The sequence below is a fragment of the Notamacropus eugenii genome, chromosome 1 (genome assembly GCF_028372415.1).
Source record: "Notamacropus eugenii isolate mMacEug1 chromosome 1, mMacEug1.pri_v2, whole genome shotgun sequence".
NCBI lineage: Eukaryota > Metazoa > Chordata > Mammalia > Diprotodontia > Macropodidae > Notamacropus > Notamacropus eugenii.
Window position 1 is genome coordinate 621364116 of NC_092872.1, and position 25550 is coordinate 621389665.

The 25550-nt window shown below is 37.7% G+C and overlaps 1 protein-coding gene across 5 annotated transcripts in view; it reads right to left on the reverse strand.

The window, feature by feature from the left end:
- The window catches only part of LOC140520808 (disintegrin and metalloproteinase domain-containing protein 32-like), a 119267-nt gene that overhangs the window by 54720 nt on the left and 38997 nt on the right, over positions 1–25550 (reverse strand). For all 5 annotated transcript variants that reach the window (XM_072635128.1, XM_072635124.1, XM_072635125.1 and 2 more), the window contains 4 exons: positions 21407–21475; positions 10850–10921; positions 10325–10491; positions 3282–3363 (listed from right to left, as the gene is read on the reverse strand). In XM_072635128.1, coding sequence (XP_072491229.1) covers positions 3282–3363; positions 10325–10491; positions 10850–10921; positions 21407–21475 — 390 coding nt within the window. The remainder of the gene's footprint in view (positions 1–3281; positions 3364–10324; positions 10492–10849; positions 10922–21406; positions 21476–25550) is intronic.

Below are 25550 nucleotides of genomic sequence, written 5' to 3' on the forward strand. Positions count from 1 at the left end.
GCTCCTTCCACTACAGACTCCATGTGAGTCAGACTTCCATGTGTCCCAGGCAGGTCACAAAGGCCTATTAATGAATGGAAAAGATCTTCCCATTTGAATTACCATGACACAAGGCATTTCTATAGCTCTAATTTTTAGAATTCCTTCCCTTCATTGTTGATAGCTCCCTCTAGAAACCTCTGAAGCCTAGAGCTATATACCATCCACTTGCCAAAGGATTCAAAAGTCAAGTAATTGGCTGGGAAAATGCCCAAAAAGGGGGGAAAAATAAGACTACAGAAGTTTACTTTCTTGGTGAAAAAGTATATTCTTCCATCCTTTCAGAGGAGGAAGAACAAAGCATACAACTGGAGGAAGACAGCAAGGTCAAGGCTCCTACATCCCAAAGCCTCCAAAAAAATATGCAATGGTGTCAGGCCATGGAAGAGCTCAAAAAGGGTTTTGAAAATCAAACAAGAGAAGTGGAGGAAAATTGGGAAGAGAAATGAGAGCGATGCAAGAAAATCATGAAAAATGAGTCAACAGCTTGCTAAAGGAAACCTAAAAAAATTCTGAGTAATTTAACACTTTTAAAAATAGACTAACCCAAATGGCAAAAGAGGTCCAAAAAAACCAGTGAGGAGAAGAATGCCTTAAAAAGCAGAATCAGCCAACTGGAAAAGGAGGTCCAAAAGCTCACTGAAGAAAATAATTCTTTAAAAATTAGAATGGAGCAGATGGAAGCTAATGACTTTATGAAAAATCAAGAAATTATAAAACAAAACCAAAAGAATGAAAAAATAGAAGACAATGTGAAATATCTCACTGGAAAAACAACTGACCAGGAAAACAGGTCTGGGAGAGATAATTTAAAAATTATTTGTCTACCTGAAAACCATGATTAAAAAAAAAGGGCCTAGACATCATCTTCCAAGAAATTATCAAGAAAAACTGCCCTGTTATCCTAGAACCAGAGGGTAAAATAGAAATGGAAAGAATTCACTGATCACCTCCTGAAAGGGATCCCAAAAGGAAAACTCCTAGGAATATTGTAGCCAAATTCCAGAGTTCTCAGATCAAGGGAAAAAATATTACAAGTAGCCAGAAAGAAACAATTCAAGTATTGTGGAAGTATAATCAGCATAACACAGAATTTAGCAGCTTCTATATTAAGGGATCAAAGGGCTGATATTCCAGAGGTCAAAGGTGAAAGGATCAAAACCAAGAATCACCTACCCAGCAAAATCCAGTATAATACTTAAGGGGAAAAAATGGAATTTCAATGAAATAGAGGATTTCCAAGCATTCTTGTTGAAAAGACCAGAGCTGAATAGAAAATCTGACTTTCAAATACAAGAATCAAGAGAAACATGAAAAGGTAAACAGGAAAGAGCAGCCTTAAGGAACTCATTAAAGTTGAACTGTTTACATTCCTACATGGAAAGATGTTATTTGTAATTCATGAGACCTTTTTCTGTATTAGGGTAGTTAGAGGGAATATATATATGTAAGTGTGTATGGGTATGTATGTATGTTTATATTGTATATGTATAGTTAGAGGGACTATACATACATCATATATATATGTATATATACATATATGTCTGTATGTGTGTGTGTGTATGTGTACGTAGGTGCCTAAATAAAAGGTACTATGTTCTATATGCAAAGCAGAATTGCACTAGCTTAAAAGAAATGTGAGATACACCAATTTCCATTCCAAAGGTTCACAGAGACTATTTGTGTACTACCTGTGATAAAACCTTCTAAACTAATAGTCTGATCAGTCAGTTACACAGTGTACCTTGACCCCAACATAGTGATGTCATTTGGTCCTCTTTAAGTATGAAGGATTATAACTAGAATGTATACATAGGCATCAATCTACCTTCTGTAGACAATAAAGTATTTGACTGCAAGAACCATAGTGATGCTTCAATAATTAAATGGATATATACGTATATTGTCAATGTTGGCACTACTTCCAAAGGTGAAAATCCAATCCTTTCATGGTTGCCTATGCTATTTATCTCTTTTCCAAGTCCTTCAGCAAATCTACCACAAGAGGTCCACTCAACATGCTAAGGGTGTTTCTCCAGAACATCTGACAGTGTGTAACCATCAACAGAATCTGAAGGTCTCCACATTATTTCTTACTCTTGTTACGTAACCAAAGCATCTTATTTTCTAGTCAAAAGTTTGTTGATGATATCCTTTAGGCTACTTTTGTAAAATTCTTCAAGTCTCTCCATTGGTTTCATTCATTTCTTCAGAGACTGTGGTATTCCATGATTTTCAATCATACATTGTCACTGGAAGAATTTTGGTATTAAAAACATAAACTGTGGGGCAATTATATACATATAGACAGAGGGCACAGTGAATTGAATAGGAAGGGATGATATGCAAAAAAAAAATAAAATTAAGGAGTGAGAGAGGAATATATTGGGAGGAGAAAGGGAGAAATGGAATAGGGCAAATTATCTCTAATAAAAGAGGCAAGAAAAACTTTTTCAATGGAGGGGAAAAGGAGGGAGATGAGAGGAAAAAAGGGAAGCTTACTCTCATCATATTTGACTTAAGGAGGGAATAACATGCACACTCAATTTGGTATGAAAATCTATCTTACGTTACAGGAAAGTAGGGGAGAAAGGGGTTAAGTGGGGTATGTGGAGGGATGATAGAAGGGAAGGCAAATGGGTGAAAGGGATAATTAGAAGCAAACCCTTTAGGGGAGGGACAAGGTCAAAAGAGAGAATGGAATGGGGGGGCAGGATAGGATGTAGGGAAATATAGTTAGTCTTTCACAACATGACTTTTATGGAAGTCTTTTGCACAACTACACATGTAAAACTATATTGAATAGCTTGCCTTCTCAGTGGAGATGTGTGGGGAAAGAGAAAGGAAGCTGGAAGTCAAAGTTTTAAAAACGAATGTTAAAAATTGTTTTTACATGCAACTGGGAAATAAGAAATACAAGTAATGGGTACAGAAATCTATCTTGTCCGATAAGAAAATAGAGGAGATGGGGATAAGGGAAGAGAGGGGTGTGACAGAAGGGAAGGCAGATTGGGGGAATGAGAAATGAGAAAACTGAGTCCCAGGGAACCTTAATGACTTGCCCAAGATTATATCAATAGTAAGCAAGAAAGCAAGGATTTGAAACTAGGTCCTTAAACTATAAAAATATGTAAAAGCTCCCATTATGCATTTGTTTGTGAATGTTTTTAGATACCAAAGTATTATGTAGTTTACAAATATTTAGAAAGAAAACAATAAGGTTAATTAAGTCACTTGCATACCAAAACAATTCCTGCAGCATAATGAAGAATGCACATCTTTCCAGGAAAAGTTGCTCCTACAGAAGTGGGATTGTCCCTATAACTGAAGAAAAATTATACCTTTATTCAAAATGATTATTAACAAAAATATCAAATTTCAATATTATCTTTCAGGATTTAATTTGATTGATAATAAATACTTTCCTTGCTTTCCTCTCCTGCCTTCTCCCTTCCCTTCCCTTCCCTTCCCTTCCCTTCCCTTCCCTTCCCTTCTCTTCTTCTTTCTTGGGTCTCCTAAAACCTTAGACTCCATGCACTCTGAAGCTCATGGATGGAACAAGGAAGGATCCCTGTCCAACCTCCACTCAATGGCTGGTTTTGGACCCTCCTGGCTTAGAGTGAATGTCAATAGTAACAATTTCTCTTCCAAATAACAACCCTGAGGCTCCTGCCCCTGCCAGTGTGATTTATCTATTTATTTTCACTTTTCTATTAAAGGAGCCATCACCCTGACTACCTTTTAAAGAAGACTATTCACTAAATGGGTATTACCTCACTTTAATTGAATACCTAAAAAAGGCCTCAGCCTAAAAGGCCAAAGTCTCCCATTTCATCCTGGGCCACCTCCAGTCATCCTAATGAATACCTGGTCACTGGATACAGATGGCTCAGGAAGAGAAAGTGAGGCTGGTGACCTGCACAGCCCTCCCTCACTCAAAACAAAGTGAAGTGCAAGTCATGTCATCATTTCCCTAATGTCATGATCCTCTTCAAAAATGAAGGACAAACACAACCTTATAAATACACATACTTACTAGAACACAACAGAGAAGACAATTTGCTATATCAGCTTTTATCATAAATTTGAAGGATTTTCAGACATATGAATTAGATAATTTCTTTTTTTTTAATATGTATTAAATTATTTCTTGAAAGATGATGCTGAGCCTCTTTTTTTGATTATGGCTTTCAGGTAGTCCCATAATTTTTAAATTGTCTCTCCTGTATCTATTTTCTAGGTCAGTTGTTTTTCCAATGAGATAGTTTACATTGTCTGCTATTCTTCCATTCCTTTAGTTTTGTTTTGTAATTTCTTGATTTTTCATAAAATCATTAGTTTCCATCTGCTCAATTTTAATCTTTAAAGAATTATTTCCTTCAGTGAGCTTTTGGAATTCTTTTTCATCTGGCCAATTCTGCTGTTTTAGGGCATTCTTCTCTTCATTGGCTTTTTGGATCTGTCATTTGGGTTAGTCTATTTTTTAGTGTCATTTTCTTCAGCATTTTTTGGGTCTCTTTTAAAGCAGTTGACTCATTTTTCATAATTTTCTCGCATCACTCTCTCTTCCCAATTTTTGCTCTACTTGTCTTATTTGATTTTCAAAATCCCTTTTGAGCCCTTCCATGGCCTCAGACCAATTCACATTTTTCTTGGAGGCTTTGGATGTAGGAGCTTGGACTTTGTTGTCTTCTGTTTGCATGTTTTGGTCTTCCTTTTCACCAAAGTAAGATTCTACAGTCTGATTCTTTTTCCAGTTTTTGCTCATTTCCCCAGCCATTTACTTGACTTTTGAGCTCTTTGTCAAGGTAGATCTCTGCTTCCAGTGGGGGTGGGGCTGGGGGTGTACTGTGAGTTGCTCAATTCCCCCCAAATCTGTGGGTCTAGAGCTCCAGAAACAGTCATTGCTGCTGCCCCTGCTGCTGCTGTGACTGCTGCGAGTTCCTCTGCCCCCTTCTCCCTCCATTCCCCAGACCACTCCCCACTCTCCCACACTAGTCCCACAGGCTTTTTCCACTGATCTTCCAATTTATTCTTAGTGTTTTAGGGTCATGAAGTCTGGAAACCACCATGGGTGCCTGAAATTCAGTCCCCCTGAGGCCTACTCAGGTACCCCCTGTGCTGGTGTGACCCATGCTGGCTGCACCCTGTCACCACCATGATGCTATAGATATATATATCTATAGATATACAGATTCCCAGGGATCTTCCAGGGTGTCTCAGGCTGGAGATTTGCTTCACTCTGTCATTCTGTGGGTTCTGCAGCTCCCGAATTTGTTTAGAGCCATTTTTTACAGATATTTGACTAGGCTTGGAGGCAGCGCTCTGTAAAGTCCATCCTGTTACTCCACCATCTTGACCCCCTTCTATATTTTCTGAAACTCATCCAAAAGATTAAGATCTTTGAAGCCTTCCAGCTCCCTACACAATGACACTGAATTGTACATGAGGCCAGAAATGGAAAGAACAGCAAACAATAACTTGCTCTGGTGTTATATTTTGACCAGCAAGAAATATCAGTTTCCCTACACAGGAAATGACTCTTTTCCTAATCAGGGTGCATACATGCAGTCAGATTCCAAACTAGTTGACACAAAGATCAAAATCAACACCAAATTAGAATGGATAATGATAAAAAGAAAATCAGAAGGACAATTAAAGGTGAAAAGACATTAAGTACAACTAAAATAGCTTTGACCTGATCCATTCAAATAGTTTTTAATGTCAAAACATAAGAAATGAATAAGGGTAAAGCTATAATCCTTGATTATGATATCTAATAGATGGAAGTTTAAATGATGTCAAGCAGCTAACTTAAGAGAGGACAAAAGAACCTCCAAACTGCCACAACTAGCAAATATCTCATCTCTTTATCAAGTGGGGACATGAGACAGCCAAATGTAATCCCAGTTGAGAGTGCAAATTCATTTGTAAAATATTATGGAAGGTCAAAAAATCAAATCATAAAACTTCAAAAAACATTTGAGGTTTTAAAAAAAATACTTCAGAAAACTTTGTTGAAGGACCCAACTAAGGCAGATCATCACCAAAGCATTGATGGATTACAGAAAACCAGTATTTTAGAGCTGAAAAGACCTCAATGGTCAGGTAGTTCAAACAGGAAAAAAAAATTACTCCAACATACCCAACCAATGGTCATCAAGCCTTTGCTTGCAGACCTGAAATGGGAAAAACTACACTATATCCCAAGTCCATTTTTGGAAGTTAATAAGTTTTTCTTCCACCTATGTTAAGTATGCCTCCTTGGAACTTCTCCCAAATGCTCCTAATTTTGCTATCTGTCATCATTTGCAAATTTGAAAGTGTTCTCATCAGGGTTTTGTCCAAATAATCAATAAAATGAGCATCACAGAGTCAAGCAGAGATTTCTATGGAACTCCAATGAAGACCTCCTACAAGTTAGCATAAAGCCATTATTGACTACCATGACTACTCTTTGAGTCTGTCTATTCAACAAGTTTCATGAAGAAATACTGTTAACTAATCCTTATATTAAAAAAAAAACCAATACTGTGAAATACTCCATTCAAGTGCCTTGCTAAAATCTAAGTGAACCACATCTGCATTTTCCTATACTACCAGTTAAGTAACTATCAAAAAATAAATAAAATTACTATACAATTATCACTTCTTAGTAAAGTGCACTGGCTCTTAATAATGACTTCCTTTTGAAAGAAAACAAATTTTGCAAGGAACTAAAGTTAATCTCATTGGCCTATAGTTTGCAGACTTCATTTTCTTTGCCTATTTGAGAAAATTTGCTCTCCTTCAATCCTATGGTTCTCATTTCTGTTTTCTATGATCTTATAAGGATGACTGTATTTGCCCAGAAAATGCACCCACTTACTTTTTCATTACTTTAGAACGTAGTCCATATGGAGCAGGTAACTAGAGGACATGAAGTTATTCTCATGCTTTTCCTCACTTATCTTGAGTATCAACTGCCTATGAACTATTATTTCTCCTCTTTTCCTGTACAAAGACTATTTTCCTTGGCAGAAGAAACAGAAGCAAAATAAGACTTGAGTAGCTCTGTCTTCCCTGCCATCTGTTGGTACTGTCCCTGCTACTCTAAGCAGCATTTCCAAATCTTTTTTTGAGTTTCTTCTTCCTGCTTTAACTTAAAAACCCCACAGTACATTGTGTGGTCTTTTGCTTTCCTAACCAGTCTCAGCTGATTTTTCAGTTGTTGTTCTGTCATTTTTCAGTCATGTTTGACTCATAGTGACCCCATTTGGGGTTTTCTTGGCAAAGATGCTGGAGTGGCTTGCCATTTCCTTCTCCAGTTCATTTTACAGATGAGGAAAGTGAGGCAAACAGGGTTAAGTTAACTTGCTCAGGGTCTCATAGCTAATAATTCTCTAGGCCAGATTTCAACTGAGTCTTCCTGACTTCAGACTGGACACTATTCACTGCTCCATTGAGCTGCCCTCATTTTGGCTTTGAATGCCAAACAAAGCATTTTGTATTTTATCCCGGAAGCAGTAGGGGAGCCACTGGAGTTTACTGACTTGGAGTGGGAGGCTGGAGTTTGAATTGGTAGGGAGGGAGTTGATTGAACCTGTGTTGCAAGAAAATCACGTCAGTGGCTGAATAGAGGATGGGTTAGAGTGGGACTTGGGGCAGACAAACCCACCAGCAAGCTATTATGATAATCTAGGTATGAGGGGATGAGGGCCTGCCTAGAGTGATGGCAGTGTCAGAGGAGAGAAGGGGGTTGAGCCTTGTTGACTCCTAAGTTCTGAGCTGTAGGGACTAAGACAGGGGTGGGAAACCTGTGGCCTCAAGGCTACATGTGGCCCTTGAGTCCTGAAGTATGGCCCTTTGATTGACTCCAAACTTCACAGAAGAAATCCCATTAATAAAAGGATTTGTTCAGTAAAACTTGGAAATACCACATTCAAAGACCTAGAAGATTTCATGTGGCTTCAAGGCCATGGTTCCCTAGTCCTCCCTGGACTAGGAGGACAGTATTGCCTTCTATAGTAGTAAAGATGATAAGAGATGCATAGGGTTTAGAGGTAAAGATAATGAATTCCATAATGAATATATTGAGTCAAGTTGGTCTAATGGACCTCCAGTTCAAGATGTCTGAAAGGCAGTTGGAGATGTGAGATTGTAGGTCAGCAGAGAGATTCAGCAAGAAAGATAAGATTTGAGAATCATCAACATAAAAATTGTAATTAACAAGTGAAATAGTATAGAGGAAGAAGAAAAGAGGCCCACAACAGAACCTTAAGGGACACCTATAGTTAAAGTATGTGATCTAAAGAAGGATCTAGCAAAGGAGAGAGAAGATTAGTTAGATGAGTAAGATAAGAACCAGTACCGAGTGGTGCCCCAAAAACCTAGACAGAAGAGAGTATCAAGGAGGAAAGAGTGATAACAATGTCAAAGGCTTCAGAGAGGTCAAGGAGAATGAGAATTGGGAAAAAGCCTTTAGAGTTAGTAACTAAAATATCATTAGTAACTTTGGAGAGAGCAATTTTGGTGGAATGACAAGGTCAGAAGCTAATTGTAAGCTTCGAAGAAAGTGAAAAGAAAGTGGAGGTACCTATTGTAGATGGCCTTTTCAAGTTTAGCTGCAAAGGCAGAAGAGATATAGGATGATAATTAGCTGTGAGGGAAGGATCAAATGATGATTCTTTCAGGATAAGTAGACATGAATATGTTTGTAGCCAATGGAGAGTGAGCCAGCAAAAAAGGAGAAATTGAAAATGAGTCAAAAGATTATGGATGACAGAGGAAGCAATAGGTTGGGGGAGACAGTATGGAATGGGATCACTTGAACAAGAAGAGGCGCTAGCCTTGTGTAATGTAAATGTAAGATTAATGGTGGGAGGGAGGAAGAGTTAAAGATCTTCCCTATCCATTAATAGGCCTCAGACACCTTTTGTTAATTTCTAATGAGGCCCTGGGGGATGAGGGTCATGCCCTCCAGCTCTGAAAACTGTATGTATACTCTGAGGTGAGGTTTTACTTTGGGGCTTGTTTTTTGGAAGAAAGTTCATGTGCTAGATGAGACTCTGGGTAGCCAGTAAGGAGACCCCTCTTCCTCACCCTTTGAAAACCCCTTAAAAGTTGCTTTCCTTTTAGAAAAGCAGATCTAAGAACCTGCACAGCAGGCCTTCCTGTCTATGCCAGGGTCCTTGCTGTTACAACTTTATAAGGAGCAAGGCTGTTTCATCATATGAAACAAGGGTAAAGGAGGAAACTACCAACCCATATATTCACATGATTAGATCTGCTAGAATTATCTAGTTGAGCTCTGGAGAGCTGATGGTTACATTTTCAGGATAAAGATTTAAAGCTCAGAAAATACTATAAAACTAGGGTTGACTTGTTGTTTTGTTGAATATACAGACTTGGGAAGTGATGGGAAAAGTATCAATGAAGATTTAACTTAAAATTATGCCTTGACTTTCGTTTTTCCAAGAATTAACTGGTTATTAAACATTTACCAGCACATCATGGTTAGATGCATTTCAGAACTATACTTACTTACAAATAGCAACTCTGGGGGTGATCTTTGTCTCTGGAATACCAGCTTTATACCTCAGGTAAAGATGGTCAGTATGGGAAGTTAGACCAGACTCCCTATGCCTGGCTCACAAATCCACCAGGTTTCACGATAGCTCACAGTCTCAAGTACTCAAACCTATTTCTGATTATTGTCTAGTTGTTTCTGTAGCACTGGACTCTAGTACTGGTCACTATAAGGAGAAGCTTGGGCCACTGTAGCCAGAAACCCAGGAGTCTGACTCCCACAGTCTTTGCAAGGAGCCTCAAAACAAATGCAATGATCTCACTCGAGGGCAAAAAAATAAAAAATAAAGAGAGAACCCGGTACCATGTCCATCTATATTCTATAGAGAGATCTTATCATACAATAATAATCAGAATAATAGCTAGAATTTACATAGTGTTTAAAGTTTGCAAATCTACAAATCCTGGGAAATAGGGGCTATTACAATCTCCATTTTACAGACAAAGAAAATGACACAGATAGACATTAGATGACTTGTCCAGTAACGTAGCTTGTGTATGCCTATGGCTAGATCTAAACACAGATCTTCCTGATTCTAGTTCCAGAGCTCTATTGACTATGACACCTTACTTACTATCATATCATGGTGTCTCACAATTATATTTTCCCATATAAGAGTTTCTGAAAACCTCTCAACACAGAGTTAAAATACCATAACAAATCCCTGATATACATATATGTGTTACATTTTGAGCAAAGCAGAAATACTAGACTTACATGAATAAATATGCCATATCATGAGGCCGCAGGACCAAATAAGAATTTTTCCATTCCAAAAATCTTTGTAGTATTTCATCTGGCTCTCCAGTTGTAGAAATCTTATTTTTATATGTCCACAATTCCAAAGATGACAACACAATTGTCATTTTAAATTGGGTAAACATCTAAAAATAGAAAAGATAACAATTACACAGATACTTCTTTATGTTGCATTATGAATGTACTAGGTCAGCCAACAGACATTTACTAATTGCATACTACAGGCTAGGCACTGTGCTAAAGGCTGGGGATACCTGCTCTAAAGGAATTCAGAGTTTAAGCTATTTAAACACAGTGGCTGCTTAGTAAATGATTGCTGAGTGGAGCTTAACTGAATTGCTGTGTTTTGATGGAACCACATAGTTTCTTTATATTTGGCCTTTGGAATGATTTATTATACAACAAAACTATAGTAAAACAATTTAACTCTAAAGTTAAAACAATAAATTTTTCCCCCATATCATAAAAAGTGAGAAAACTTACTGCATTTATAAGACCAAGAATCTGGATGACTTTATTTGTGACAGCCTCAATATCAGAGCCCATATAATCATACTGAAAAAAAAATTATTTTTATTAATAACTTATTTAAAAAATTTAAATAAAATTTAAATACACTTATTAATAAAATTATTTTTAGATCTAAGCACAAATCAATAAAATCATTTATTCACTCAACATTGCTAAAGATCTTAAACATAAACGGACAAATCAACAGGAAAAACAGTAACAACAAAAGGAAATATTGGGCACCAAATTGTAAGGTTAATGGTGGGTGGGGGGAAGAGTCAAAGATATTCCCCAAACATTAATAGGCCTCAGACACTTTTTCTTAATTTCTAATTAGGCATAGGGTCTTGAGGGTAATGCCATCCAGTCTTGAAAAGAGTATATATACTCTGAGGTGAAGTTTTGCTTTGGGGCTTATTTTCTGGAAGAAGGTTCATATGCCAGATAAGACTCTGGGTAGCCATTTTAAGAAGCCCCCCAGCTGTGAAAACTCAGATGTTGATGCTTCTCTCTCTGGTAATGATGTATGTATTGTTTACGGTCAGACAGTTGGAAACCTTGTCTGCTGGTCTTTTTTTAAATTTCTGCTTGCAATTTCTGTATGTATTTTCTCTGAAGTTCAGGATGCTGACTTTTTCCCCTGAACTAAATAAATGATACATGTACTTGATTAAAGTAGATTGCTTTCCTTTTAGAAAAGCAGATCTAAGAACCTGTACAGCAGGCCCTCCTGCATATGCTGAGGTCCTTGCTAATACACAAATATAAGCAAGTTCAGGCATTTATGAATAAATACTGTAAGACCAAGGGAAATGAAGGGAAATGATCCAACATTTGATGAGACTGAGGATCCTGTGGAATTTGAGGAGAATATGGAATCACAACATGCTTTTCCTGACAGATTTAAAAGAGAAATAAGAATTATGAGGGGGGCAGAGCCAAGATGGTGGAGTAGAAAGACAAAAAAAATGCAGGCTTTCCCCACACAGCCCATAAAAGACCTGTAGAGAGGGACTCTCAACAAATTTTGGAGCAGCAGAAGTAGAGAACCACACAGTGGAGGAGATTTCCAGTCCAGGGTGACCTGAAAGGCCCACAAGAAAGGTCGGTTGCACCAGACGCAGAGCCAAGCAGGAGCCCAGCCCAGCCTTGGCCGTGGGCGCAGAGAGACTCTGGGAGAAAGACACCTCAGGGGCGGAATCTCCAGTCCCAGCAGCAGGTCCTCAGATCCCTCAACCCACAGGTGCCAAAGGTCAGTGACAGGGTTCCTTCAGCTGGCCAGGAAGGGAGAAGGGTCTTCCCATAGCTCCAGCCTCAGGCAGCAGCCCCAGAGGCCACATTGGGCAGGCAGCAGGAGATCTCAGGACAGCCCCTCCAGCAGCCTGAGGCCATTGCTGGATTGTAAAAACCCCTGGGGGCACTGAGGGAGCTGGTCTTTGTCTTTCACTGAACGGTGGCCCTGCCCCCACAGCTTGACTGAATCCCACCCCACCCAGTGCTAACTTGGGAATTGGAGGTCAGGTGCCTGTGGAGAGGAAACTCTGCTAAGATTTTGGGCACAAAAATCCTTCCCTGCACCCAGACCAGTACATGATTCATTGTGCCACTTTGGAGGAATTGATATCTTACAGGTCCCCAGAGTATACCCTACTCTTGACAAAGGACCCAAAAGTCAAATAACTGGTTGAGAAAATGCCCAAAAAAGGGAGAAAAAATAGACTTTAGAGGGTTACTTTCTTGGGGAACAGATATCTCTTCCCATCCTGTTGGATGAGGAAAAACAATGCTTACCATCAGTGAAAGACATAAAAGTCAAGGCTTCTGTATCCCAAACATCCAAAATAAATATTCAATGGGCTCAGGCCATGGAAGAGCTCAAAAAGGATTTTGAAAATCAAGTAAGAGAGATGGAGGAAAAACTGGGAAGAGAAAGGAGAGAGATGTAAGAAAAGCATGAAAAGCAGGTCAACACCTTGCTAAAGGAGATCCAAAAAAAAATAGTGAAGAAAATTACACCTTGAAAAACAGGCTAACTCAATTGGCAAAAGAGGTTCAAAAAGCCAATGAGGAGAAGAATGCTTTCAAAAGCAGAATTAGCCAAATGGAAAAGGAGGTTCAAAAGCTCACTGAGGAAAATAGTTCTTTCAAAATTAGAATGGAACAGATGGAGGCTAATGACTTTAGGAGAAACCAAGAAATCACAAAACAAAACCAAAAGAATGAAAAAATGGAAAATAATATGAAATATCTCATTGGAAAAACAAGTGACCTGGAAAATAGATCCAGAAGAGACAATTTAAAAATTATGGGACTACCTGAAAGCCATGATCAAAAAAAGAGCCTAGACATCAACTTTCATGAAATTATCAAGGAAAACTGCCCTGATATTCTGGAACCAGGGGGCAAAATAAATATTCAAGGAATCCACAGAACACTGCCTGAAAGAGATCCAAAAAGAGAAACTCCTAGGAACATTGTGGCCAAATTCCAGAGTTCCTAGGTCAAGGAGAAAATATTGCAAGCACCTAGAAAGAAACAATTCAAGTATTGTGGAAATACAATCAGGATAACACAAGATCTAGCAGCTTCTACGTTAAGGGATCGAAGGGCATGGAATAGGATATTCCAGAAGTCAAAGGAACTAGGACTAAAACCAAGAATCACCTACCCAGCAAAACTGAGTATAATACTTCAGGGGAAAAAATGATCTTTCAATGAAATAGAGGACTTTCAAGCACTCTTGATGAAAAGACCAGAGCTGAAAAGAAAATCTGACCTTCAAACACAAGAATCAAGAGAAGCATGAAAAGGTAAACAGCAAAGAGAAGTCATAAGGGACTTCCTAAAGTTGAACTATTTACATTCCTACATGGAAAGACAATATTTGTAACTCTTGAAACTTTTTTCAGTATCTGGGTAGTTGGTGGGATTACACACACACACACACACACACACAGAGAGAGAGAGAGAGAGAGAGAGAGAGAAAGCACAGGGTGAATTGGATAGGATGGGATCATATCTTAAAAAATTGAAATTAAGTGGTGAGAGAGGAATATATTGAGAGGAGAAAGGGAGAAATGGAATGGGGCAAATTATCTCTCATAAAAGAGGCAAGTAAAAGACTTTTCAGTGGAGGGAAAAAGAGGTGAGGTGAGAGAAAAAACATGAAGCTTACTTTCATCACATTTGATTAAAGGAAGGAATAAAATGCACACTCATGTTGGTATGAAAACCTATCTTACAATACAGGAAAGTGGGGGAGAAGGGGATAAGCAGGGTGGGGGAGATGATGGAAGGGAGGGCAGTGGGAGGAGGGAGCAATTTGAAGTCAGTACTCTTGGGGAGGGACAGGATCAAAAGAGAGAATAGAAGCAAAGGGGGGCAGGATAGGATGGAGGGAATTATGGTTAGTCTTACACAACATGACTATTATGGAAGTCATTTGCAAAACTACACAGATATGGCCTATATTGAATTGCCTGGCTTCCCAAAGGGAATGGGTGGGGAGGGAGGGATGGGGAGAAGTTGGAACTCAAAGTTTTAGGAACAACTGTAGAGTATTGTTCTTACAACTAGGAAACAGAAATACAGGTAATGGGGTATAGAAAGTTATCTTGCCCTATAGGACAAAAGAGAAGATGGGGATGAGGGAAGGGAGGGATGTTAGAAGAGAGGGCAGATTGGTGATAGGTGCAATTAGAATGCTTGGCGTTTTGGGGTGGGGGAGGGGAAAATGGGGAGAAAATTTGGAACCCAAAACATTGTGGAAATGAATGTTGAAAAGTTAAATAAATTAATTAATTTTTTTAAAAAAAGGAAAAAAAAGCATGGGAGCAAGCACACACACACAAAAGAATTATGAGAGTAAAACTTATGTTCTGCATGGCAAAAATAATGCATAGAACAGAAAAACTTGAATTTGCAAGGCAAACCAGACCAAAGAAACAAAAGAGAACAATAGATTAGGAATGCAAATATGTAAAAGTGAAGAAGCAAAAGAAGATTAAAAGAAAATATGCTTCCTACAAAAGCAAAATATATAGATATCAAAGACAAGATGTGTAGACACAACCTATGTAGGTCACCTAGAATAGGAGGACAGAACAAAAAAACCTTAACACTACAATGAAAAAACAACAGTAGGAGAGAATTGCTTACTTTCTGAATATAAAAAATGAAATTCCAATTAAAAGATTTCACAGATCACCTCCAGAAGAAAAAAAAACAAGGCTTCTGGTTCTGAAAGCCATCAGGAGAAAGGCCTCCAAATGCAAAGGAACGGACATTTAAATAACAAAAGCTTATTCTGCACTCACTTAAAAAAGGATGAAGGAATAGAATGATGTGTTCCAAAGAACCCTACAGCTCAGTATGCAGCCCACAGTGACCAATCTTGCAAATCTAAACTTAACAATATAGGACAAATGATGAATGCTCAATAATAAATAAGTTCAAAATATTTCCAGAAACAAAACCACGGACAATTATAGGGACCCAAGATGGTGGATTAGAGGCAACACAACTGAATGCTTTCAAAACTTCACTCCAAATAACTTTAAAATAACTCCTCAAGTCAAATTTTGGAGTGGCAAAGACAAAACAAGGCCAAGGTGATAAATTTTTCTGGCCCACAAAAACTTAGGGTATTAGCAGGTAAAGTTTATGACAGTAGAACAGAAGCCTGTCTAAAACCCACACATAGCAGCAGTAGCAATGATAGCAGAAGCAGCAGATTCATGAGCTCTCAACCCAGAGATCAGAATGGGGTTAGAAAACTGGTCAGAAAGAGAGTAAGGGGACCCTTTGCTGACACTCGGTACAGTTGACACAGATTGGCAACTTTATTGCCCATATACAGTTCTGGGTCACAGTTCCAAGGAGCAGAGAAGGGCTGGGGGTTGGTCATGAGGGAGCAGAGGCCCTGGTTACAATTCTAAGGCAAAAAGAACACTAGTGCTTGTGGTTGCAGAGGACCAGGGGCTCCTCATGGGTAAAGATCCGAGTGCAGACCAGAAGATAAGTGACTACATCTCTACCAGGATCATACTACCTTGGAAACACCAAAACCTTGCAACCCTCCAGAATTAACTCTGCAAACAGCAGCATAAAAAATATTGAAGCTTAGGATGTTGCCTCCCCAGTGCAAGATGAGCAGAACACAACTTAACATGAAGCTCAAAGTCAAGAAATAGGCTAGAAAAATGAGCAAACAACCAAAAAACAATTTGATCATAAAAAACTTCTATAGTGGCAGAGAAGACCAAGATGTGAACTCAGAAGAAGATAACAATGGGAAAGCAGCTTAAAACAAAGGTTAATTCAAAGAAAAAGGCTAATTGGATCCAAGCCCAATAAGAAATTCTGGAAGAGTTAAAGAAAAGTAAGTGTGATAGAGGAAAAATTGAGAAAAGAAGTGATGCAAGAAAATGATGAAAAGACAATTACATATAGTTTGGTAAAAGAGGCATCAAAATACTAAAGAAAGTAACACCTTAAAAAACAGAATTGGCCAAATGGAAAAAGAGAGACAGAAATCCACTGAAGAAAATAAAGAAAAACTAGAATCAGACAGTTGGAAGTTAACAATTCTGTGAGACATTAAGAAACAATAAAACAAAGCCAAAAGAATGAAAAGTAGAAGAAAATGTGAAATATCCCATCAGAAAAACAACTGACCCAGAAAACAGATCAAAGAGAAATAATTTAAAAATTATTGAACTGTCTGAAAACCATAATCAAAAAAAGAACCTAGACATCATAGTTCAAGAAATTATCAAGGAAAACTATCCCAATATCTTAGATCCAGAGAGTAAACCAGACACTTAAAGAATCTACTGATCACCTGAAAAGAGATCCCAAAATGAGAACTCCCAGGAATATTAGAGCAAAATTCCAGAGCTCTCTGTCAAAGAGAAAAATACTTCAAGAAGCCAGAAATAGTTCAGATGTCACAGAGTCACAGACAAGATCACACAAGATATAGCAGCTTCCATGTTAAAGGAGCAGAGGGCTTGGAACCTAATACTCGGTAAGGCAAAGGAGCCAGGATTACAACGAAAAATAACCTACCCAGCAAAATTGAGTATAATCTTTCAGTCAGAAAAACAGACACTTGAAGAAACAGAGGACTTTCCAGTTTTCATGATGAAATGATCAGAGCCGAATAGAAAAAACTGACATTCAAACAGAAGATCAAGAGAAACATAAAAAAGGTAAACATGCAAGAGTAATCATAAAGGTCTCAATAAAGTTAAACTGTTTGCTTTCCTATATGGGAAAACAATTAATGGAACTCCTAAAATCTTTATCTTTATTAGGGCAGTTAAGAGAAGTTCATATAGACAGAGGGCATGGGTATGAGTCAATTATATGTTGGAATAAACTCCAAAAAAAAAAGAGGGGGTAAGAAAGGAAGATGCCCTGGGAGAAGAAAGGAGAGGTATAATAGGGGAAATTTTCTCACATAAAAGAGATGTACAAGGAAGAGCTTTTACAGAAGAGAAGGAAATGGGAAGGGGTGGCAGGCAATGCTTGACCCTCACTCTCATCAGAATTGATTCAAAGAGGGAAGAATATATACTTATACACACACACACACACACACACACACACACACACACACACATATAGACAGACAAATAAATAGACAGATAGATATAGACATAGATATAGATATATACTCAGTTGTGTATAGAAAAATAACTTACTCAATCTGGAAATAAAAAGGGAAGGAAGTAAAAGAAGGGGAGGGTGATAAAAAGGAGGGGAAATTGAGGGAAGTTGTGATTAGAAGCAAAATAGACTTTTGAGGAAGGACAAGAGAAAGAAGAAAAAACAGAAGAAAATGAGATGGAGGGAAATACACAGTTAATAATCTTAACTATGAATATAAATGGTATGAGCTCACCTATAAAACAGAAGCAGGATGGATTAGAAATCAGAGTTCAACATGTTGTTTAGGAAAGACACACTTGAAACAGAAAGATACACAGAGTTAAAATAAAGGGCTAGAAAAGAAGCTAATATGCTTCAGCTGTATTTTTTTAAAAGACAAGGGTAGTAATTATGATCTCAGACAAAGCAAAAGCAAAAACAGACCTAATTTAAAGAGATAATCAGGGAAACTACATTTTACTAAAAGATACCAGAGACAGTGAAGTAATATCAAAGTTTTTACATTGTTTCTCTGATAAAGGTCTCATTTCTCAAATATATACTGAGTATAGAACAGAGTCAAATTTATAAAAATAAGACCCCTTCCTCAATTGACAAATCGTCAAACAATACAGATAGGCAGTTTTCAGAAGAGGATATTAAAGCTACCTGTAATTATATGAAAAAATGCTTTAGATCACTATTGAAGAGCTCTGAGGTACCTCTTCATATATATCAGAAAATACAAATGTTGTGGATGAGGGAAAAATACGTACACTAATGAATTTTTGATGGAGTAGTGAACTGATCAAACATTTTAGAGTATAATTTGGAACTAGGTCCAAAGGACTATAAAACTGTGCATACCTTTTGACCCAGCAATACCACTACTAAGTCTGCACCCCAGGGATCAAAAAAAAGGGAAAAAAACCCTATATGTACAAGAATATTTGTAGCAAGTATACCACAAAAGAGAATGCACATCAACTGGGTAATGACTGAACAAGTTGGGGCACACATTTGTGAGAGCACTTGTACTGAGAAATGACAAGCGAGGTGGGATGGTTTCAGAAAAACATGGCAAGATAAACTGATGCAAAGTGAAGTGAGAGAAACTGGGACAGCACTATACACAATAATGGCAGTGTTATAATGATGATTAGCTATGAAAGATGCAGCTGGCTACTCTGATCAACATAATGATCCAAGACAATTTTAAAGAACTCACTGTAAAAACATACTATCCATCTCCAGAGAAAGAATTGATAAACTCTTGGTTGTGTCCTGAAGCATAATTTTCTCACTTTATTTTTTCCTGCTTTTAAAAAAATACACATAGATTATATGGAAATATCTTTTGCATGATTTCACATGTATAATGTTTAGCATATTGCTTGCCTTCTCAGCGAGTAGAGGACTTAAGAGGGAAGTAGAGAATTTGAACTCAAAAGTTAAAAAGAAAATAATTTAACATAAATAATAAATTTTAAAACATTTTTTAAAAAATAAAGAAAACCAGAACTCAAGAGATTATTTCCTTCTTAAAACATCCCAAACAATGGAAATGTAGGAGTAAATAAATGCAGACAACAACAGCAACAGAATAACAAAAGAAAGACTAGTAAGAGATTTATTTCTAAATGTATATATTAGAGATATTAGAGACTGTAGTTTATTGAGTGGAAGTTTGACATAATCAGCATGGTCTGTGCTTTAAGAAAATCATTTTGGCAGTTGTGTGGAGTATAGATTAAATGGGACACATTCAGGAAGAAGGATCAATTAGAAAGTTAGCAGTAATAATCCAGGAAAGAAGTGATGACAGTATGAATTAAGGTGGAGGTTGTCAAACCAAGTCAACAAGCATTTACTAAATGCCTCCTATGTGATGCACTGTGAGTGAAGGGAAAAGGATACAGAGAGATGTCATGGAAGTATAAATAAGAATGGGCAAATGATTCAACATATGGGGTTAGTGAGATGGAGTGAGAAGTTGAGAATGGCCCTGAGGTGGCAAATTGGAGTCAGAATGGTAGTGCTCTGAATATTATGGGGAAGTTCTGAGAAGGGCAGGTTTGGGGAGAAAGTTCTGTTTTGGACATATTGAATTTGAGATGTCTATGCCACTTCAAAATATATAACGGGTAAATGGTAATGCAGTACTAGAACTCAGGAGATAAACTAGGACTGGATATATAGATCTAGGGATAAATTTCATAGAGATAACCCACATGTGCTGATGAGATCACTAAATGAAAAGTAAGAGAAGAAAGACCATAAAAGGCCATTAGGGGACATTCATCTTGAGTGGGCATAACATCAATGATTATTTAGCAAAGGAGACTAATGAAAAATAATCAGGATAGAAGTAGAAGAAAAACCAAGAGAGAGTAATGTTATTAAAACTCACAAGAAGAGAGACTATCCAAAAGGACAAAGGCAATCAACAGTGCCAATCAGCAAGGCAGAGAAGTTGAGAAAGATTAAGAGTGAGAACCTTTGGTACACTAGATCATAAGCAATTTTTCTACAAGAAGTCTCCATTGAATGAGGAAGTCAGAAGCCAGATTTCAGAAAGGTTAGAAAACAGTGAGATGAGAGGAAGTTGAGGAACTAAGTGAAGGCAGCGTTTTCAAGGATCACTTAGGTGAAGATTGTATATGGCATGTGAGTACTTTTTTTTAAGGATGAGAAAGACTTGGGTCTGTTTATAGGCAAAGATGACAAAAGAGAATAGTAAATATTGGAGGAGTTGTTCAAATAAAGACACACTGATGCAAAATGGTAAAATATTCTTGAAAGCAATCTGGAATTATACAAAAAAAGTGAGCAAAATGCCCATAACCTCTGGCCCAGTTATTCCACAGCTAGGTGCATACCTAAAAAAAAGGAAAGGCTCTATGTACCCCAAAATATTTATAACCATACTTATTTTGGTAGGAAAGAACTGGAAATAAAGTACATTACAAAGGTAAGTAGATTTTGGTACGAGTGTAATAGAATATTATTGTTCTTTAAGAAACAATGAACAAAAAGCATACTGAGAAACACAGAAAGATTTATATAAACTGGTACAAAATAAAGTAAGTAGAATCAAGAAGACAGTACGCACACAGCATAGAGCAATGAAAATAGAACACCAAACTATTGAAACTGAAAGCTCTAGAATTATAAGGACCAAGGTTGGCCCCAAACAAATGATAGGAGAATATATCACACCCTGCCCCCAGTGCCTTTATAGAAGGGAGAAACCATGAGGAAGGTACGGCCTCTAATACTAGACTTCTTTATTTATTTTTATGCCAGTTTTTTCTTTCTTCTTCCTTTCTTCATACTTTATCTTAAGGGATGGCTCTCTGAACGAGCTAGAAGAAGGGATATACTGGAAAATGTATGTAACGCAAAAACAAAACATATCAATAAAAAGTATTTATTGCAAATTCCATTGAGTAGCATGTAGAATTAGTTAGTAGAGTGGCCTAGAGGATACAACTTCAGAGCTTGAAGGGATCACATAAATTGTTTATTCCAGATCAGAGATAACATTTAGAGTCTCCACCACAAGCCTGTAAAGTCGGTTGTAGTTCAAAGGCTTCTCTGGCCCAGTCTCTGAGCTTGTGTTTCTCACCTACTCCTGTCCTACTGAAAGAGTATGAGCATGAGAACCTTTAAATTTTACACCCTCTAAATTTTCTTCTATAGCACAAGTCCTAGATTACTTTTTACTCTAGTCCTTAATGTTCACTTTCAGTAATTTCACCTGGATAAAAATTTTAGGGGAGTTGGAAGAGATTGAAGGGATCCACAGTGTAATTTGTGCTAGGCCCTCAAAATGGAAACAAACACCCATTTAAGATCAAAGAAATAAAGACATACCAAACCTTTGTCCAAGACAACATGTATTTCCACATACTGTGATGATATCTTTGGACCAAGTGATCTTGACTAGAAAAAAAAATGAGAAATTGTGAGAAATTTCATAATTCACTATATATTAGCAACATATCAACAACATTGATGGGGATAGGAAAGTAACAGTAGATAAATTTTAAAATTAAAATTGCTCTAAGATTTTAGGGACAACCTGTCTATAATTGGTTCCTTACCATGTTTAACACACAATTTCTTTTGGGAAAGTACCCAAATTTCTTTTTTTTAATTTATTTATTTTTAATTTTCAACATTCCTTTCCACAAGATTTGGAGTTCCAGATTTTCTCCCTATCTCTCCCCTCCCCCACCTCAAAACACCATGCATTCTGATAACCCCTTCCCCAAGTCAGTCCTCCTTTCTATCACACCCCTCCCTTCCATTATCCTCATTTTCTCATTTCTTGTAGGGAAAGATAAGATTTCTATACCCCATTACCTGTATTTCTTATTTCCCAGTTGGATGGAAAAAACAATTTTCAACATTTATTCCTGAAACTTTGAGTTCCTACTTCTCTCCCTTCCTCCCTCCTCACCCAACCCCACTGAGAAGGCAAGCTATTCAATATAGGCTATATATGTGTAGTTATGCAAAAGACTTCCATAACAGTCATGTTGTGAGACTATATTTCCCTCCCTTCCTTTTATCCTGCCCCTATTTATCCTATTCTCTCTTTAGACCTTGTCCCTAATTACTCCCTCCTCCCATTTGCCCTCTCTTCTATCAATCCCCTACTCCACTTATCCCCTTGTCCCCTACTTTCCTGTAGTGTAAGATAGATTTTCATACCGAATTGAGGGTGCATGTTATTCCCTCCTTAAGCCAAATGTGCTGAGAGTAAGCTTACCTTTTTTCCTCTCATCTCCCCCTTTTCCCCCTCCATTGAAAAAGCTTTTTCTTGCCTCTTTTATTAGAGATAATTTGCCCCATTCCATTTCTCTTTTTCTCCTCCCAATATATTTCTCTCACCCCTTAATTTTATCTTTTTAGATATCCTTTCCTATTCAACTCACCGTGCCTTATGTGTGTGTGTGTGTGTGTATGTATGTGTGTGTGTGTGTGTGTGTGTACATGTGTATAAACCCTCCAACTACTCTAATATCGAGAAAAGCCTCAGGAGTTACAAATATGATCTTTTCATGTAGGAATGTAAACAGTTCAACTTTAGTAAGCCCTTTATGATTTATCTTTTCTGTCTACCATTTTCATGCTTCTCTTGATTCTTGTATTTGAAAGTCATATTTTCTATTCAGCTCTAGTCTCATCATCAAGAATATTTGAAAGTTCCCTATTTCATTGCATGACTTTTTTCCCCCTGAAGTATTATACTCAGTTTTGCTGGGTATGTGATTCTTGGTTTTAATCCTAGTTCCTTTGACTTCTGGAATATCATATTCCAAGCTCTTCAATCCTTTAATGAAGAAGTTGCCAAATCTTGTGTTATCCTGATTGTACTTCTTACTATTTTCTCCTTGACCTGAGAGCTCTGGAATTTGGCTACAATATTTCTAGGAGTTTTCCTTTTAGGATCTTTTTCAGAAGGTGATTGGCGGATTCTTTCAATATCTATTTTACCCTCTGGTTCTAGAACATCAGGGCAGTTTTCCTTTGTAATTTCCTGAAGATGATGCCTAGGCTCTTTTTTTGATCATGGCTTTCAGGCAGTCCCATAATTTTTAAATTGTTTCTCCTGGATCTATTTTCCAGGTCAGTTGTTTTTCCAAGGAGATAGTTCACATTCGTTGCTTTGGTTTTGTTTTATACTTTCTTGATTTTTCATAAAGTCATTAGCTTCCATCTGCTCCATTCTAAGCTTTAAGGAATTCTTTTCTTCAGTGGGCTTTTGGACCTCCTTTTCCATCTGGCCAATTCTGCTTTTTAAGGCACTCCTCATTGACTTTTCAGATCCCTTTTGCCATCCGGGTTAGTTTATTTTTTAAAGTGTTATTTTTGTCAGCATTTTGGGTCCTCTTTAGCAAGTAGTTAACATCACTCTCATTTTTCTTCCCAATTTTTACTCTACTTGTCTTCTTCAAAATCCTTTTTGAGCTCTTCATGGGCTGAGACTAATTCATAGTTTTCTTGGAGGATTTGGAGATAGCAGCTTTGATTTTACTGTCCTTCTCTGTTTGTATATTTTGGTCTTCCTGGTCAGCACTTCTTTTTCCAGTTTTTGCTCATTTCCCCAACCATTTACTTGACATTTGAGCTCTTTGTGGGGTGGGGGTACTGGCAGTCATGCAATCCCTCAACAATCTGTGGGCCTAGAGCTTCAGAAACAGTCGCTGCCTCTGCCCCTGCTGCTGTGGGGTCCTCCACCCCCTCTACCACCCTGGGGATGAACTACTCTACTCTCTCACACAGGCCCAACAAGTTTTTTCCACTGACCTTCCAATTTGTCCTCAGTGTTTTGGGGGTTATAAAGTCTGGAAACCACTACAGGTGCCACACATTATCCCCCAAGGCCTACTCAGGTCCTGTCTGTGCTGGCATGACCCACACTGAACTGCACTCTGCTCCTAGCATGGTGCGACTGACGCTTTCCATCCTCCTTCTAGGCTGTCTTGGGCTGGACATTTGCTTCACTCCCTCATTCTGTGGGTTCTGTAGCTTCAGAATTTGTTTAGAATCATTTTTACAGGTATTTAGCTGGGCTTGGGGGGAAAGCTCTAGAAGTCCCTGCTTCTACTCTGCCATCTTGGCTCTGACCCTATTTGAATTATTTTCAAATGATTGTTGATAGTGTAGAGTTCTTCGTTTGCATGCTGGGAAGACTGACTCTGTTGGGAAAAGGTATCCTTCATGCTAAGTCTATAAAAAGTGAGCCAACACACCTAACATTGTCTTTTTAGCCACTTTTTATGTTTTTTCCCTTCCAACTTTCTTCCATTGTGCAGCATGTGTATAAGGGAGATTTCTCCCACCAGGAATACGTCTCTGTCTTTGTCATTAATAGTTCTCTTGAAGACAGAAAGAAATCCCTACCCTCATGGTTTGGAACCAAACCCTCTGGCCCCAACAAAGGACATCCCACTTAGGAACTTCTATATGAGCAACCCTCTGCCCACAAGTTGTACTATCAAAATAATTCCCTGTAAAAGAGGGGTAGCTAGGTTTGGATCTCTTCCTCCCCTATCTTCCAGAAGAGTCCCTTGCTCTTCCAATTGTAGGGGCTATGTTTATGATCTTATTTTCACACAAGAAGCAGGATTTTCATGAAATTCCCCTTCTCTCCATTGTACACTGACTCTCCAAATTCTCAAACTTACTTGCAACATAAGGCTTGCAGTACCCAACAAATCTTCCTTGTCTGGCTAGAAAGATTAAATTTCTGAATCAGACCATCTAAGAAATATTTTTAATTTTTAAAAAATTTCTATATGTATTTAGTATTTTATTTTCCCCAGTTACATGTAAAAACAATTTTAACATTCATTTTTAAAACTTTGAGTTCCAAATTCTCTCTCTCCCTACTCCCAATTGAGAAGGCAAGCAGCTCAATATAGGTTACACGGATATAGTCATGTTAAACATTTCCATATTCATCATGTTGTGAAAGAAAACAGACAAAAAAAATAAATTTTCAATAAAAATAAAGTCAAAAATGTATGTCTATATTCAGACACCATCAGTTCTTTATCTGGGGATGGATAGCCTTTCTTATCATAACTCCATCAAAGTTGTCTTCATATTGTCATTGTATTGTGAGAACAGTTAAGTCATTTGATCATCTTACTTTGTTCACGATACATTTCAATTTGTATCATGTTCATGTAAGTCTTTACAGGTTTTTCTGACAGCATCCTGCTCATCAAAATTTCTCCTCTTCTAACGAGGAGGAAACAGTTCATACGTGACCTTGTTGCTGATCTCCTCTCTTGGACAAAATGGACAAGCATATGTAGCAACTATATGTTTCTCCAGGATGCCCTAGCTGCTGTCATTACTTAGGGAAAGAACCTTTAGCTAGCTGTCTTGAATCATTTAAGTGCTATCATATAGAAGAGTAGCTAGACTTGTTCTGGTAAACTACAAAGGGTGGTACTGGATACCATAGGTGAAACCTACAAAGTGGAAAATATAGGTTAAA